The 18,413-nt window shown below is 47.6% G+C and overlaps 1 protein-coding gene across 1 annotated transcript in view; it reads left to right on the forward strand.

Moving 5' to 3' along the window:
• The window catches only part of LAMA3 (laminin subunit alpha 3), a gene marked incomplete at its 5' end in the record, with an annotated part of 209,094 nt that overhangs the window by 117,816 nt on the left and 72,865 nt on the right, over positions 1–18,413 (forward strand). The window contains 9 exons of the mRNA XM_080919740.1: positions 1,230–1,356; positions 1,425–1,564; positions 3,447–3,562; positions 4,544–4,755; positions 5,572–5,776; positions 10,316–10,460; positions 10,894–11,034; positions 14,197–14,358; positions 16,799–16,897. Coding sequence (XP_080775866.1) covers positions 1,230–1,356; positions 1,425–1,564; positions 3,447–3,562; positions 4,544–4,755; positions 5,572–5,776; positions 10,316–10,460; positions 10,894–11,034; positions 14,197–14,358; positions 16,799–16,897 — 1,347 coding nt within the window. The remainder of the gene's footprint in view (positions 1–1,229; positions 1,357–1,424; positions 1,565–3,446; positions 3,563–4,543; positions 4,756–5,571; positions 5,777–10,315; positions 10,461–10,893; positions 11,035–14,196; positions 14,359–16,798; positions 16,898–18,413) is intronic.

Consider the following 18,413-nt stretch of genomic DNA (forward strand, 5'->3'; position numbering starts at 1 on the left):
CGTTTAACTGCTGCATCTGTGTTTGGGTTTGATAAACATACCAGTTTCCCAACACGATTAACCAAACCTACTGCCCTAATTCTCAATAAATGTATGATCATGCCTCAGTTTCTCCAGTCTGTAGGTGAACATTTGCTTTACATCTGATTGTCTTTGGTGTAAGTGCAAATTAAAGCTGTTGTAAGCACCCCTGTAAGGACTTCATAAGGAATATAGTGGCTGCCATTTTAATGATGTTTTAGTTTTTTAACTTGTTTGTATTGTTGCTATAGAAGGATACCAGAGGCTGGGTAATTTATAAAGAGAAGACGTTTACTTAGGTCATGGTTCTGGAGGCTGGAAAGTACAAGATCAGGTAGCCATCTCTGGCATGTCTTAACAATGCTGAAGGTACCACATGGTGGACACTTGTGTTGTGAGATCAGTTGGTCACCTGTTCAAGAGAGGGGGGGCAATAACCCACTCTCTAGTAACCACGGGTGCCAGGCCAGGCTGAATCAAGCCAGAGAGAGACTTTGGCATGGGATGCAAGAAGCTTTGGGAGAGAAAATGTCTTCCCAATCGGCAGTGTTATCGGCTCTTTAGAACAAAGGATCTCGGGCGGAGGAGTGATTCTTATGCACGTCTTTACTCTCACCCCAAGCCCCCCACCCCCATATACACGGTTTTGAAATGGTTCTGATAACTGGTAATTCCTATTGGTTTGTCCTGAGGGCTTGGGAAAACCTTGTCTACATATTTGGGGGCTGTCCTGCTTCCACCCGGGACCTTACATCTACCTGCAGGGGAGGGACTTGGGGCCTGGCTGATCTGCCTGGGGTCTGTCACATCCTCCTGCAGAGGCGGGACTTAGGGTGTGGCCAACGCCCTGACAGGCTGTGCACTACTTATGGCAGCGTGAAGATTCCTGATTCTCGAGAGACTGGGAAGCTTCCTGCCGTCTAATTTATCATTCCCGGGGCTTCTACCATCTCAACCGAGAATCAGGGATCTCAACATGGCCTACCTGCTCCACAGGAGACAGGCTGTGATGGTGAGGATCTTTTGAAGGTTATGATGCACGTCACCTTTGATGGTAGTGACGATGTGTCTGTGGCACTGGGGTGCAGAAGGCAGACTGGGTCTAACAGTGAGGTCTGGTGGAACCAACTATAGCAACATCTCATGTCCTAATTATTCAGTGCTTTTCAGTTTTAGAGTTTTTTCTTCCCCCATCTTTCCCTCTTCAGAATCAAGTAACCCTGAGAGGGCTCATACCACACCTGGGCCGACATGTCTTTGTCATCCACTTTTATCAAGCGGAGCACCCAGGGTTTCCCACTGAGGTGACTGTGGATGGAGGAAAACAGTGGTCAGGTGAGCAGGCGCCAGGACATGTGCTGTGCCATCCCAGCAGCCATGTGACAGTGCTTCTCCCTCCCCAGGTTCCTTCCATGCCTCCTTTTGTCCCCACTTACTTGGCTGCCGGGACCAAGTGATCTCTGATGGCCAGGTGGAGGTTGACATCTCAGAAGCAGAGGTAGCTGTGACCGTGAAGATTCCAGATGGAAAGTCTTTAACGTTGGTGCGTTCTGCTTTAGCCTTCAGTTTGCTCCTTGCTCAGCCATTGTGAGTTAGGCTCCTGCAGTAATTTCTTCAAGGAATTAATACCATTTATGGAAAAGTTGATTTGAAGAAAGTTTATGTTCTACAAACCCATAGAGACGAAACTATGTGACAACCAAAGCCAGGAGGATCGGAACAATAACGCAAGCACCTGCCCATCCCCCAGACTCTGCTTACTCCTTGGACCTACTGGTCCCTCTATGAAGCCTTTCTGTCCTCACTGCTTTCTGTCACTCTCTCCTGTGCCCCATTAGTGGTCTTCCTTAACCCAGCATCTTTATGAGCTGTGCCTCAGGCTCGACTCTGAGACCTCTGTGTCATTTATCCATGAACACACCCATGCCCACTGAGGCTGTTCTCTTGTTTGTGGGAACAGCAGCCATGACTCTAAATTCACCCTGGATCTTACCTGAACTCCAGGCAATTATCCGACCACCAGGAGTCCCCTCTCACTCTGCCTGGCCGGCTTCCAGGGTCTCTCATGCTGTTGATTGGATTGAACCCGCCTCTCCTTGGTCTGTTTACCTCATTCTGGTTCGTGCCTCACTCTGTAATCCACTGCCCTTCCTAGCTGCTGCTAATCCATTGTTCATCCATGTCTCCTGCTGTCTGTGCTCCCCACTTCCCTTCTCTGACCATATTATCACTCCAGCAAGTTTTCTTGTGCTCTTTTCTGGAATCTTCTATCTGTTTCTGTCAGATCCTGTTAACTAGTGAGCTTGGCTTAAAGTTTATTCACTGCTTCCTTAAGGATGTCTAGAGAACCAGCAAGAGTTTACTGCATTTTCTTTATGGTCCTCGAGTCCTGCGCTTGTGCCTCCTCCTCTCTCTGAGGATGCTATCAATTCAGAGCGTAGGGTATTCATTTTATACCTCCATGCCTAGAACACCGCCCAACACATGGTACTCAGCAGATGTTCATGGAACGCAGGAGAGCAATGGCCTCTCTGTCAGCTACAAGCTGGTAAGTAGTTGTAAGAGGCATAAACTCTTCCTGCAGGGTTTGCAGGTGCCATAGCTTGACATGTACAGGCAGAGAACTGAATCATGCTCCAGTTATTCCGTGTGATACACTGCATTACTTTCTGTTGCTATGATAAATACACCATGACCAGGGTAATGTGTAGAAGGAAGTGTTTATTTAGGCTTTTGGTTTCCACAGGATAAGCACCCATCCTGGAGGGAGGAGGCACAGAGGCAGGCAGCAGGTAGAGTGGTTAGAGCCGAAAGCTTACATTATGAAGCATTATCAGGAAACAGGAATATGGAGTGGGGGAGTATATACACAAGCTGGGTTCACAAAGCCTACCTCTAGTGATATACATCCTCCCTCAAGGCCACACCTCTTAATCCTTCCCAAAGAATGCTATCCCCCAGTAATCATGTGTTCAAATACGCGAGCTATACAGGTCATTCTCATTTAAACCACAATTATTAAACATGCTTCAAAGGCAAGCTACGATATTAGATTCCCTGCTGGTTCTGCAGCGTCAGCTTGCTTACCTTTAAAAATACAAAGTGATGATCCCTAGAGAACCAGAGAGACCCAATCTCCCCTAACAGGCCCTGCTCATCCTCAAGACACTTTGAGCCAAGTGCTACTCGACACTGCTGTTCCTTGTTCCTAGGAGCAGGTGCTTCAAGAGCCCACTGTGCTCACTGTTTCCTAGCAACACGCGCTTAACCTTTAACCCCGCCTCCTTTAACCTGCCTCGGGTTAACTGCTGCAGTTCCTTCATAAGTCCCATCTTCCTGACAGTTGAATAGACAGTCCTCCTTCGCTGACTAGTCACAAGCATGCCTGCTATAAATCTAAACCCAGGTCAATGGCTTTCTTCCAGGTTCGGGTTCTATTGGTACCTGCAGAGAATTATGACTACCACATACGTCACAAAACATCAGTGGACAAGTCCTCCGAGTTCATCAGCAGTTGTGGAGGGAACAGTTTTTATATTGAGTGAGTGTCATTTTATGGGAGGGTTTTGGCTTTGGCACATGTGGGGTCTGGAGAGAGACTGGCCTGAAGTCTGTCCTCTTCTCATCCGCTGGGAAAGTAACAGTAAGTCTGGGGTCTCAGGAAGGTGATGTGCTTCCCCTGTGCCCACCAGTCCATAAGAGACCTTGCCATGTATCATCTAGACAAGGTGACCACACTCAACCCTGGACACTCAGCTTGCGATTAGCGACCAGTTAGGACATTCTCTTGCCCTTTGCTCTTTGCTGCTGAATCTCCAAAAAGATGCCATACAGGGTGTCTTCCACTGACAAGGACATAGCCCAGAGCTCCACTCACCTCTCTAGTGGGGACTGTGCCTTCTGTGCCCCGTCTTCATCCCAGAGTGCTAAGAGTATGCTAGCCCCATCACAAGCTCTGCAGTGGAACCCAGCGTCCCTAGCCACTTCTACAAGGAGCCAGGAGCTCCAAAGGCCCTGAAGACAGACTGATTCTTTTTGTATAGTGATGGCAAAATCGAAAGCCCCAGAGCCACTGTGGGGATAAATGACTTCTTGCCCACACCTGACTCCTCATCTTCAGGATGCACTCAACAGCTAATGTGCCTCGGCTCCCATCTGTGAATCGGTCTATGATCCAATTGGTTGGGTGGTCGTGAGGTTGAGACGTAGCAGAAGTTTAACATAGCCTCTTGTCCTCACTGTCTTCCCACAGCTGTAACTCATGCCCCACACACTCCATCCTGTAGCTCTTCCATCACTGAAGCTCCGTTAACACTCCTGTGATGTCTTCTCCTTGAGCAGATAGATGTTGTGGGAAGGGTGGCTGTTACTGACTCAGTCTACAATGGGACCATTTTCCACTTCTTCCAAAGTTCAGTGATCATGTCATCCCAAAAGATGCTACCAGGTGGAACTAGTAGGAAGGGGAAGCTGGAGGCGGAGACACTCCAGGTAATCACCATGAGTTATATTGTTTCCACAGTCCCCAGGTAGCCTCTGGATTCTGTAAGAATTCTGCAAGGTCCCTGGTAGCCTTTTACCATAATGGTGCTGTCCCCTGTGAGTGCCACCCTGCTGGGACTGCCGGCCACCACTGTAGTCCTGAGGGTGGGCAGTGCCCTTGCCGGCCCAACATCATCGGGAGGCAGTGCACCCGCTGTGCGACAGGCCACTATGGATTTCCACACTGCAAGCGTAAGTGAGCACTGCCAAGCTTCTTCAGCTTCCTCTGGTCCCCAGAGCATGATGCTTGTGCATGGCAGGACCTCTCAAATGCCTCTGCTTTGGACACTCACCTGGGGGCTTATGTAAGGTCCTGGTTTAAGAGACCTAGTCTGGGCCTAAAACTCTGTCTTTCCAATAAACATTCATGTTGTCCCATACCACATGTCTACAGACTATGCTCTGAGCAGCAAGGCTTAGGCGTGAGTACAGACATAAATGTGAGTATATGTAGATACCGCATGAGCATCTCATTCCTAGCAGAAGCACTTTCGGGTTGTGTGGCCCAATGGCGCCTCAGTTTAGATAGGACATTTAAGGTCTCCTGGATATTACTCACTGGCTTAGAAACCCTTGCATTCTTACTTAAGAAGCACTCTTAAGTGCCCTGGGTCAGCCCATGCTGTAAGTGGCAGTGAGACACGCATGTGCACAGAGCAGCACAAATGTGTCTGAATCAACAAAAACAAACTCAGTACTGCACAGTGCACTGACCCTGGGCCTAAGTGCTCTGGGAAGCGGGGAAGCTGCATCAGGACTCCTGACCTTGATGCCTTCTAGAGACTTCTGATGAACAGGAGGCCCACGGTAGATTAGGGGGACAGCAACTCAGCAGGTTCGTGGAGCCAATTGCCCCCCACTTGCCGTGACTGGTTCAGATCACCATGGGCAATAATGTCTATACAGAAGAGAAAGGAAAGCATTTCCTCCCGGACTACTTGGGAACGTACGGAGATCGCCATGGTTTGTGCAGTCCAACTCTCATACCATGTCTCTATCTCCTCACAGCTTGTAATTGTGGCCGACGCCTCTGTGAAGAGGTGACAGGGAAGTGTCTCTGCCCACCCCACACCGTCAGGCCCCAGTGTGAGGTCTGTGAGCTGAATTCCTTCAACTTCCACCCTGTGGCTGGCTGTGAAGTCTGCAACTGTTCCAGGAAGGGCACCATTGAGGCGGCCATCTCGGAGTGTGACAGGGACAGTGGGCAGTGCAGGTGAGCTATGATACATGAGTGTGCCATGTCCTGTCATGGGATGACCAGGTGCCATCTGCACACATAGCCCTTGTCATGGTAGCACTGTGCTATATGTGTGTGCCATGCCTCACAGTCTTGATGGTTGGCTTTGATTGTCTCTAGATGGAGAATCATCTAGAAAGGGACTCTCGATGTAATCTAGGCAGCCCTTCTTCACTCCCTTCCCAAATGATTTTAGACTGTGTCAAGCTGACAAAACTAACCATCACAGGCCCCCAGAGCAGGGTTTGTTGGGATTAGGGAAGCACGCAGGGTTGGCCATCTTCAGGAACCACTATGGTCCAGTGCACAAGAGCCGAGAAATGGTGGCTTTATTAGTTATTTGTTAAGATGCCCCGGCAAAGCTCAGTTCATCATGCTGGGGAAGGCGGGGCTGGTGGGTTCTGAAGTAGCGGCGCCTACACATCTACAGCGTGGGCTGGAGTGACTGCCAGGCTGACCTCCCTTTTACTAGGCGGGCGGCGCTTGGGGACAGTGGGGGCGGGGTAGTTGGGGTTTCACACCTCATTTGACCAGATAGCCCACCTAGTCTAGGCCCCACCTGCCTAGGTCTCCTGGATGATCCCAGGTCCTGTCACTTTGACAATTAACCACCAGACAGACAAATTTCTCCTGGAATATTGCTGAAGGGTTTGATTGAGAGAGCGAGGCCCCCTCTGGAGAGGCAAGCCTGGTGTCACCTGTTCCCAGGTGGCAAGTTTAATCTCATTGGAGCCGGGAAGTAGCCACAGAGGAAAAGCCTAGGATTCAGACCTCAAGAAAAGGCTGGGGAATTTCAACCAGGGTTTTATAGCAGGAAAATGAATGCATCCAGTGTGTAGGCTGGCCAGGCTTAGGTAAGAGAAGGCAAGATCAGCCAGGAAACAGCATCCGCCTGGGTGTCTGCGATAGGTGACGGACTGGTACATATACATACTCGGATTGTGTTCAGCCACAAGGAATCATGAGATTGTAACATTCACAGGACAACGGACAGAGCTGGAAAACACAATCTTACATGGGGTGACCCAGGCTCAGACAGACAAACTGCCCGCTCCCTCTTACACGTGGATCCTAGCTTGTGGCGTTTACGTGAGACACAGGTGTGGGTCATGAAACTGAGGTGTCATGAGATGGGGAGCAAGGCGCCCCAAGAGGGGAGTGGGGAGACAAGCAGCTCACATGAATGGCGTGGAAGGCAGTCCTGCAGGGGAGGACATGGGCCAGGCAGGGATCGAGGAGTGGGAGAAGGCTGGTGTGTGGCTAATCTTCCACAGTAATTATGTATGGAAATGCTGTAAGACTCCCCCTGACTTTACATGTTACCTACACATTTAAACAAAGATGTACCATCTGGCCCCTCATCCTCATACAAACACTGTGTATAGATTGGGGTCTGGGCTGGGACTGGCCTCAATGGCCCTAGCTTGAGGGCAGATATGTTACCATCCCTCCCGTGGCTGCTCTGACAGACCACAAGAGTGATTTACACATCTCAGTTGCATTGGCAGAAATCTGAGTCCAAGGGGAACTCTGAGCAAGGACCTGGCTCATGCCCTCACCTTTGACCTGGGGCTGCCAGTGTTCCTGGGCTGGTCGTCACATCCCCCATCTCTATCCCATCACCACATGCCATTTTCCTCTTATGTCTCTCTCCACAAGGTACCCACCTCTCTGTGATTGTCTCTTTTATTTGCTATAAGGACAGCAAGCAGGCCGGCTTCATATCCAGCAAACTCTAGGATTCAACATTGTAACTACAAAGAATTATGTTCATATAACAGCCCATGACTGAACCTGCGTGTAGACTTTGGTGGCCACAGCTGAGCTCCCCATTACAGCAATGGTTCCCTTTCCAAGAAAGTCCTTCATCACACCGTTAACCACTGCCTGGCATCTGCCAGCTCCTTTGGGTGGGGAGGCCTTGGAAGGAAGTTGAAACCACAACCGTGAGTCCTGCCTGAGTCAACTCGTCAGTCAATACGCAGGCATGGGCCTCTTCAGGGCTTAATCACAGGAAGCTTAGGAAGGAAGAGGCAGACAGGGAGAACAGCCGGAGCACTCACTCAAAACCCAGCTTTGCTCAGAAGAGCCTCGGAGTTTCCCAGTACTGCTGACACAGCGGGGAAAGGGGAATTTGAAAAACTTAGAAGCAGTTAAAGCAGCGGAGATGATAGGTGGGTGCCACAGTGCTTTAGAAAAACATCCTGGGAAACGTTAACTACCCACTCCCCGCCAATGGTAATTTAACTGACTAGAAGTTTCTGAACTTAGGAGCAAGGATTCCATGCTGTGGCAGGCGCTCTACACACCGAGCCATCTCATGAAGAATTTCTGTGTAAAACATGGCAGCAAGGAGGACCATGTTTAGCAATACCTAAAGCTCAAGCAAGAGAGTGAGCTGGTGATTCCTGCTGTCTGTAGCAAAGGAAAACACATCCTTTCCTAGCAATATGAGGCTCCCTGGGTGCCTTACAGACGACCACAAACTACAGCACTTAAGAGTTAGCACTTTATACCATGTTTGCTGCTATAAGTTAGAGCTCTCCACCAAGTCAAACCATTACATATGTTAATCTATTTTACAATGAGTTAATAAATAATTGTAACCATCTACAATTCTTGATTTTTATTCCATTACAAATAGTGCTGTAATTTTAGTGAATTTAGGAATAACTTACTGGAAGCCCAAAACTGAATTTTTGACCTATTTTTCTCACGGAGTCTATCACAGATAATAGAGATATTATCATATTATACCTAGAAGGCATGAAACAGGTCTCTCTACATTCCTGAGTCCTAGTTCCCAGTGCATAAAATGAAATTTGTCAAAATCATCTTTGACTTTCCTTCTAAATTTAAACTCATTTTGTTGCTCAATCTTTGACTGTATCAAGACAATATTGTAACAACTCTAGGCTGATACTTTGGGCAACCTTGATAGACTGCAGTTCTGACAGTTTAGACACAGTTCTGGTTTTTGTAGCAATATGGCTAGGAATACCCAAGAAGCCATCCACAGAATTTATGAAGCTCAAAAAGAAGGAAGACCAGAATGTGGATGCCTCCGTCCTTCTTAGAAGGGAGAACAAATCAGGGGAGGAAAAACAAGGTCAAATAAAGGAGCAGGGATTGACGAAAAGATCTACAGAGACCTTCTCACCTGGGGATCCACCCCATATACAGCCACCAAACCCAAGCACTATTGCTGACGCCAAGAAGTGTTTACTGGAAGGAACCAGACATGGATGTCTCCTCAGAGGCTCTCCCAGAGTCATATGGATACAGATGAGGATGCTTGCAGCTAAGCATCAGACTGAACACGGGGACCCCAATGAAAGAGCTAGAGAAAGGACTGAAGAGCTGAAGGGTCTGCAACCTCATGGGAAGAACAACACCATCAACATCTGAGGCACTGAGGTGGAGAGAGTGATTGGGAGAGGGAGAACCTTCATGGAAGCAAGTTGAGGGGGAGGAGAGAGGGGAAGGGGAAGGGGAGGAGTATAACATTTGAAATGTAAATACAGAGAATATCCAATAAAATGGGGAAAAAGAAAGCAGTAGGTGTATAGATTTAACAAAATAGAATAGCAAGAGAAACAAGTTTTCACCTGCTTTAAGTAATGGAAAATGTATACTATACCATTTGGCTCTTGAAATGCTCCAAAGGGTTAAAAATATCCTCAGAAAAACATCTGTTAGTCTGTATATATGTACATATACATGTATTTGTATATATTGGATATAACTATATATATTTATATGTATATACACAATTATATATCATGTGTAAACACCCTTAAGACAGTGCCTGACATGCTAACATGCACTCAATACCCAGTGACTTTTGGTGGTGGTGGTGTTGGCTAGGGCCATAGTTGTCTGCCCCGCTTTCTGTGCTGTTTCCTGTTTCTCTTCTGCTCTTCTTGACCTTCGCTCCGGAGCATTTCTCCGGTATACATGCCCTCCTGATCCTCACTGACTGTCATCCCATCTTCTCACAAATTAACCACCTCAGTTCTCTGACCAACTTTCTCGGGACCATGTCTCTCAAATCCCTAGGGCTCCTCTCTGTGGCTGTCAGCACCCCACATAGCCTCTCCCTTCTCTGGACATCAGCACCCCACATACCCTTTCCCTTCTCTGGACATCAGCACCCCACATACCCTCTCCCTTCTCTGGACATCAGCACCCCACATACCCTCTCCCCTCTGTGGACATCAGCACCCCACGTAACCTCTCCCTTCTCTGGACATCAGCACCCCACATAGCCTCTCCCTTCTCTGGACATCAGCACCCCACATACCCTCTCCCTTCTGTGGACATCAGCACCCCACATACTCTCTCCCCTCTGTGGACATCAGCACCCCACATACCCTCTCCCCTCTGTGGCTTCCAGCAGCCACCTCAGCCACCATGTCTGTGTACTGGGTCCCTGCAGTGGCTGCTCCATCACAGTGCAGGTGGCATTTAGAACCATGCGGGGATGACAGGATTGGTTCCTCTGTCCCTGTACAGGTGCAAGCCTAGAGTCACGGGGCAGCAGTGTGACAAGTGCGCTCCTGGCTTCTACCAGTTCCCTGAGTGTGTCCCCTGCAGCTGTAACAGAGATGGGACTGAGCCCGGAGTATGTGACCCAGGGACGGGGGCTTGCATATGCAAGGTGAGACAGATCATGTGCCTGGAGGTTCCTCAAGGGAACTGACCTCTGATATGTTCTGCACTGTACTAGCATTCTGTATTTACTGTCTCTTTTCATAGACATGATTGAAGGAAATTCTTCCTCACCCTTTGGAAAGGCCACAGACCCTTCTCCCTCTCTAGGATAGTCCGTTGATATGGATAAATTCTTTCCAGGAAAATCAACACAAACTGTTTTCTACAGCATCAAGTGGCCCATAGCTTCCTTGTGACTGGTTCTTGGACAAGGACCTGAGGTTGTCCACCCTGCTGCAGGGTCCATTGGCTTATAGGTGGGGTTCACAGCCCGCCAACCACGTTGGGCCAATTGCTCTCCTCCAGCTGTCAGCCTTTGTAGCATTGTCTCTGTGCTTCTCAGAGCTGAGGAGTGTCTTACAGGGCTCATTCTTCAACAGGAAAATGTGGAGGGCCCCCAGTGCCAACTGTGTCGAGAAGGATCATTCTACCTGGATTCTGCCAACCCAAAGGGCTGTACCAGGTGCTTCTGTTTTGGAGTGAATACAGACTGTCAGAGTTCACATAAGCAAAGAGCTAAGGTATGTGAGAGATTTGGGTTCTTGGCCAGCATTGGCAGTAACTGGAATATTTTGCACATTGATGATTCACACAGCCAGTTTTGTCCTCACTGTAAACAATAAAACTGTTTTCCCTCTTTTCCAACCCTGCTACCAGAATGACAACTCTGAGACTAGTTATTTATTAATAAATAATCAATAATAATTAATTAATAAGCTTTGGGTTGTTCTCTGAGTAGCTCATAACTTATTTAATCCATTCAACTATTTTGTGTCTTCCATGTGGTTAGTTACCTGTCCTCAGCTTCCTGTATCCAAGTTTGGGCAAATCTGTCTTGAGGTCAGCTACCTGCTGGCTTACATCCATCTCCCAGAGTTCCTGGGTGAACCTCTCCTTTTGTTCTATCCTGAGTTCATCTGTGTGGCTGGTTACCTCTGCTCAGCCCCCATGCTTTTGACCGCCTCTGTCTTCCCCTGGCAAATAAATCTTCACACCTCTCACGGTTTCCCTGAATCATCTCGCAACCAGTGTTCTACCTCCTATTTCCTGCCTCAGCTCTTTGGCCATGGGCCTTTTTAATGATAGGGGATGCTCCTCGAGCCACAGATATCTTCGTGGTTGTTTCTCAGATCATTCATGCCTTTGGTCAAGTGTCGCATGCTCAGGAGGTCTTCTCTCAGCAGCCCCTGTGAACAGCTCATCCTGGTCACTATCTGTATTGCTGCCCTGATTTCTCCATAGCATTCAGCCCTGTGTAACATATTATGCCTTTAACTTTAAAACGCATTCTTTCCTTCCTGAACGGGTAGAATGTGAGCTCCTTAACACATACTAGGGCTTAGGACGGCATCTGGGACATGAAAGGTACCCAGAAAACAGTCATCCACTGATAGAATTTGTTGTGTTGTAAAGGATACGATAAAGTGTCCGGACGGACACCTGGGTAGACAGAACTCCAGGGTGAGGTTGGAAGGTCCACAAACACTAATTCTGTCACCACAAAGTGACAAGCCAGGCCTTGAGCCATCCCACCCCTGAGGTGCTCTCCAAAACAATCATCTATTGTTGTTATAGAGTTCCTTTATATAGATATTGATTATTATCTATCACTATCATTATCCATTGCTAATTGACTGGTAATTGGCCCATGGGAAAGTTAGGGATGGGCTAAGCTCTACCCCCCCACACCTGCTGGTCTTCCTGGTCTCCAGTTCCCAGGCTAACGAGAAGAGCCTGATAATCAGCATCTCACAAGCATACAGAGCAGACGTTTGCACGTCTGAGTTCATATGTGCATGCGTATATGCTGTGTGCATGTGTAGACCAAATGTTGATGCTGGTGACTTCCCTTATGGTGTTTCACCATGCATATTGACATAATATTGACATAATCTCCCTCTCCCTCTCCACTCCCCTCCCCCTCCCTCCCTCTCTCTCTCTCTCTCTCTCTCTCTCTCTCTCTCTCTCTCTCTCTCTCTCTCTCTCCCTCCCTCCCTCCCTCCCTCCCACCCCTCTCTCCCCTTCTCTGAAACTGGAGCTTGCCAGTTCTACTATTCTAAGCAGCTTGCTCTGGGCCTGTCACATCTCTGCCTCCTAAGGCTCGGGGTCACTGCTGAGCTGCCTTGCTCGCCCAGCATTTATATGGGGTCTAGGGATTCAAACTCTGGTCCCCAGGCCTGTGCAGCAAGCGCTCCAGTCTCTAAGCTTCTGCTCTAGTCCCGCAGAGTATGTATTAATGATGGCGTTATTTATCCTCTTTATATTCTTCCTGTTTTACTTTCTTTCTCAGATATTTTATCACGTCTTAAATGCGATTGCTTTGTTTGGTGTGTGTGTGTGGGCACTCGTGTGTTCATGAAAGGGTGTGTGCATATGCATGCTGAAGTCAGAGATCAATGTCAAATGTCTTCCTCTATAATCTCCACCTCAGTTTCTGAGCTAGCCCCTCACTGGCTTGGATTTTGCCAAGGCTAGACTGCCTGGTTCCCTCCTGTCTTCGCTTCCCAAGCACTGGGACCACAGGTGCATATCACCTTTTTGTGTGGGTTCTTGGAGATCAGACTCGGGTTCCCGTGCTTTTGAGACACGTGTTTGCAAACTGAGCCATCATGCTAGCCGTCTCTGTCTGCTTTTTAACTTCATGAAACTAAGACTTACCAACTCTATTAGTCCATGAACCAGTAGCAGCAGGCATACTGCTTTATGCGTTATTGTTTTATACATTTTACTGCTTCCCGGATGGAGGATGGACTGGTAAGTAGAAGGAAAAGTAAATCTGTTCTGTAGCCTTCTCCCTTCTCAGCCCTTATGAAACCAGGAAGCTTTATTCCTAATCCAGCCCTCGCCTAGCCTTTATCTGTCCCTCTAAATAGATCTGGCTTCCTGGTGACAAAGGAAATATTGTATTTTGGCCACTGTATTCTACAACACATTTAAGAAAATGTTCCTTTTTTTTATAAAGTTACCTAATTTTTAAAGATTTATTTATTATTATATATAAGTACACTGTCGCTGTCTTCAGACACACCAGAAGAGGGCATCAGATCCCATTACAGATGGTTGTGAGCCACCATGTGGTTGCTGGGATTTGAACTCAGGACCTCTGGAAGAGCAGTCGGTGCTCTTAACCACTGAGCCATCTCTCCAGCCGGAAAATGTTCCTTTTTAAATGTTGTTCTAAACCTTTTTAAAGAGCTAAGTTAACTCATTGCAATTTTCTACATGTATAGAATGAGTTCTGTTTGTTCCTTCCCCTACCTACCTCTTTCTTTCCCTCCTGTCCCCTTCCCAGATCATTAGCCCTTGTTCTGTTAACCATTTAGTTTACTGGGGTCATCTGCGTGATGATGAATGGTAATTCCCACTGGAGCCTGACTGAGTCCCTGCTGGTTACACAGCTAAAGGCAGTGACTCCCTCTTTTCAGGAACCTATCATAAGAAGTAGTTCATCAGTAATAGGCATGCCCCACCCCCGAGTGTCTCCTGTATCCTTCTTTATGTGGACCTCATCACCTAAAGGTTTATTTCCTTATGACTTGTGTATATGTCGTATGTGTGCCCATGAGTGCAGGTGCCCTCAGCAGACAGAAAGGGCTATCAATAGACACCCTGGCACTGGAGATGCAGATCATTTTAGAGTGATGTAGACAATCACTCTAAAAGCCACAAGTACTCTACTCTAGTTTGTAGACATGATGGGCTGGCGTCTGGAGACAGCAGATGGAGTTGACGTCCCTGTGTCCTTCAACCCGGGCAGCCACAGCATGGTTGCTGATCTGCAGGAGCTGCCATCGCCTGTGCACAGTGCATCCTGGGTGGCACCTCCATCCTACCTCGGTGATAAGGTAACGATATCTGACACTCTCCTGGGCCTTCTGTGGCCTCAGCTGTCATTCAGCACAATCCTCCTTTCCTCAGAGAGAGGAAGCATCTAGAAGTTCAGGTGATTAACGTTCAGAAATAAAGTTAGGCAACAGTGAAGAAGACGCCCAAGGAGGGCTGAGGAAGGCCCTCGTGTGGTCCGCATCCACTAATTCCCAGAAAGGAAGTCCTCCACGATGCTTTTCCTGATTTGTGCTTCCTGCCAAGGAATTCTCCTCTAGGAAAATATTAAACCATTTAAATAATATCTGTTGCAAATGGGCCAGGTGCTTTCAAATGTTCTGTTGAGAATTCTTTGTTTTAAAGTAGAAAGGTTTTTGTCAGGAGAACAGAAGCTAAAAACTGACAAGATTATTTGAAGAAGCGCAGGACCTGTGGCAGTTTGGCTCACACAGCAGAATAAGGCAATTTAACAGCGCTCTCCCAAGATCTTGTAAGTGAGCCACATACATGATCATAGAAGACCATGGCCATGATTTGAGTACAGAAGTTCAGGCTCTGCATAAAAGGCCTCAAGTTAGGCACAGCAGAAGATGTGAGAAAGGGTGGGTTGCACAGGGCCCAGCTCATGGGGTGTCATTAATTCATATTTGATATCAAATATCAGGGTGTCTCTGAAAGCTCCATTATGTAGGTAAGATGGATAAAATTATCAGCCATGGGAATTAACTCAATGTTCATGAGTTAACTCAGTGTTGGCTCCACATCTCTAATTCTGGAAGAAAAACTTTGAGCTCTGACGTTTTCATTGCTTCTCTTGTTTGACCCTATTTGGCCATTCGCTGCTGTGCAGCAGCTAAAGGAGACAAGTGACTGTGTTGTGCAGTGTCTGTGGCTCAGGGATCCAGGAGTCAATGGCCCAGAGCTGTCTCTGGGGTTATGGACAAGATGTTATCCAGGGCTAGTCATTGTGGAGCTGGAAGGTTCGCTTGCTAAGGCCCCTGCCGTGCTTGCTAGAAGGCTATCTTTGGCTGGGAACTTCAGGTCCTCATCACATGAGACCTTCCTAGATTACTAGAGGAACCTTTGTGATATGGTGTCTGGCTTCCACAAAGTAACTGAGCAAGTTGAATGAGACAGAGAGTTAATGAAAGAACTCAAGACAGAAGCCATAATCTTACAACCCAACCTTGGAAGTAAAAGGATCTCATTTCTGCTTCATTCTGCACATTAGCTTAACAGAAGTTAGTCACTGCGATCAAACACCACGACCAAATGCAAGAGGCCATAATGGTGGGGGAGACATGGTTAGAGTTGGAAGCTGAGGGAACACATCCCCTGCCACACAGAGAAAGCAGAGAGTGAGCTGTTAGGCAAGGACATGACCTCTCCCAGCTCATGCCTAGCGATAGCATTTTCCGAAGCAAGCCTGTGCCTCCTGAAAGTTCCACAACTCCCCAGTCGGCAGGGCAATAGAGGACCAAGTATCTAAATGCACGAACCGTCAGGGACATTTCTAATTCAAGCCACTACAGCTTTCAGAGAGGATTATCAGAATCCACATATTTTAAAAGCTGCCCCAGCCTGTCAAAAAGACTTTGCTTAAAATCAGTGAGATGAGCCTAGATGTTCCTTGGAAATGGGTCTAGACCCTGTGAATATGGCTCTGGGGTGACTTGTCAGCTCACAGGTCCTAGGAGAGCTCCCAGGGACGAGGACCCCAGAGCATCTCCTCCACTCTCACTCCCAGTGACTACAGTGGTGGGTGAGATGGGGCAGAAGTGAAGTAGCTAACAGGAACCGTGACCCTTTGCTGCCACCAGGGTCACAGTGTGCTGGCCCAGTCTGTATCTCTGAGGTAGCAGTTGACCATGGCTTCTCTCTCCAGGAAAATTTATAATAAAATAAGCATTAGTCACCATTTGCTGTAAAGGGACTTTTTTTTGAAAATTTATTTTTAGAGGCTTATTTTGCAACTGATATACCCATTTCTCTCAGTGAAATAATAGTCATCATGGGAGGAAGAAATTTTTTTACTCATTTTACTACGACTGCTTGTTTTTCTTTTAAATAAAGGTACATTGTTAAGTTTTAAAGATTTCTTTATTTTTATTTTTCACTTATTTTAATTTTATGTGCATTGATGTTTTCCCTGTATGTGTGTCTGTGTGAGGGTGTCAGATCTCCTGGAACTGGAGTTACAGACAGCTGTGATTTCCAGGTACTGGAATTGAAGCTGGGTCCTCTGGAAGAGCAGTCAGTGCTCTTAACCACGAAATCATCTCTCCAGCTCCTAGAGTTAATTACAAAGCACACGTTTGTATTAATGGTTTTCAGGAATGTAGAATAGCATAAAGCAGGAGCTGGTGGCACATTCTTAGTCCCACCTTCTAGAGAGCCCCCAGCTTTGCCGGGCATCCTGGTCTTGTCCAGTGTAGTTGATACTTGTTCGTTCAATTTCAGGTGTCCTCGTACGGCGGCTACCTCACCTACCAAGCCAAGTCCTTTGGCTTACCTGAAGACATGGTTCTTCTGGACAAGCAACCGGACGTGCAGCTCACCGTACGTATTAAGGCCTGAGCGGCAGGAAGCAGTGGCCACAACTGGGCTGTGCAGGACATTAGATCAATTAGTGACAGATGGTTTGAAGTCACTAACACAGAATGCTTAGGCACATGGCACGTCTGCCCAAAGTCTTCCTCCTTTCCCCTTCCAATGCATTTAGCTATATTTCACCCTTGAAACCACCTCACGTCTTCTGGTTTTATCTTCCAGTTTATTTTCTCAAAAATGATTTGAGCCCATTCTTTGTGGTACCTCTGCAATACAGGACAAAACCTGGAATATGAGTTAGGGAGCCACAGCTGACTGTTTCTGCTTAATTTGGAAGCAGGACTGCTGGAGCTGGAACCCAGGGGCTCACACTTGCTGTGCAAATCCTCTAGAGCCCCGTCCCATCTGCATGTCTGCCTTAGTTGCTGAGCTGGCAGCTCCAGCTTCTTGGAAGGTTTCTGGGCCCCACGCACTGTAAACTGGGAACTGCACTGCTGTGCTTTGACCAGGAAACCAATGTATCGAATTGTTGTAAAACCCTCAAGGAGCCTTAGCAGAGCAAAGTCATAATGAAGCAACAAAGATTTTAGGCTGGAATAAGGAAAAACTGTTGTGTGATGAGTCTGTCCCAGGTGGGCAGGGTTTTGTATGTCCGCCATCTCATAGCTGAAGCTGCTGTACCTAATCTTTACTGCAGAGGGCCTAGTTGCACACATGCTTGGAAGGTGCTGGGAGGTAGGGATTTACCTGCAGATGTAGAAATCATTTAGGCTCACATGTTTTTTTTTCTTGGTCGCTTTATTTTAAACCACTGTAATTAAGAGCCTTGTTCCTTAGATTAAGGTATGAAGTGATCTGTGAGCCTCGGTAATGTTCTGCTCTCATGAATGGACTGCCTCCGGGTCTGGAATCAACACAGAAAGCTGGGCTGCAGTGTGTGACTTAGGGTGGGGCTGCCAGGCATGGATGAGGCCACGGAGTACTGTAAGGCCTGGGCCCATGTCTTCATCCACCCCCATCCTCCTTAGCAGTCTGCCTCCAAAGCGAGGTCCAGCTGGCATCTATGAATGTACTTCCTACATTTACTATGAAGAATGACTAAAGCAAACATTTTCCCCATCTTCTTAACATTATTTACTTATTCACTTGATGTGTGTGAGTGTTTAATCTGCCTGTCTGTCTGTGCACGAGAGAGAGCATCAGATTCCCTGGGACTGAATTATCGATGGTTGTAGAGCTCCCTGGGAATAATTGGAATTGGACGGAGGACCTCTGGAAGAGCACCCGCTTCTCCAGACCACTGCCCAGCTATCTCCCCAGCTCAGATTTTTGTCTCCATATTTTAAAATCACTTTTGGTCAAGACAGTTTTTGTGTTTGTGAAAATGTAGCGCGTTAGCTACTGTTCACCTGTTTCCGTGCCGCTAAGCCACCAGAGCCGAGCTGCTTAGAGCCGGGAGTCTCATAGGCCGTGGACACAGCGAAATCTGTTCTGACATCAGCAGGAACCTCTCAGGACCCCGCTA

Source organism: Micromys minutus (assembly GCF_963924665.1).
Source record: "Micromys minutus genome assembly, chromosome: 8".
Lineage (NCBI taxonomy): Eukaryota > Metazoa > Chordata > Mammalia > Rodentia > Muridae > Micromys > Micromys minutus.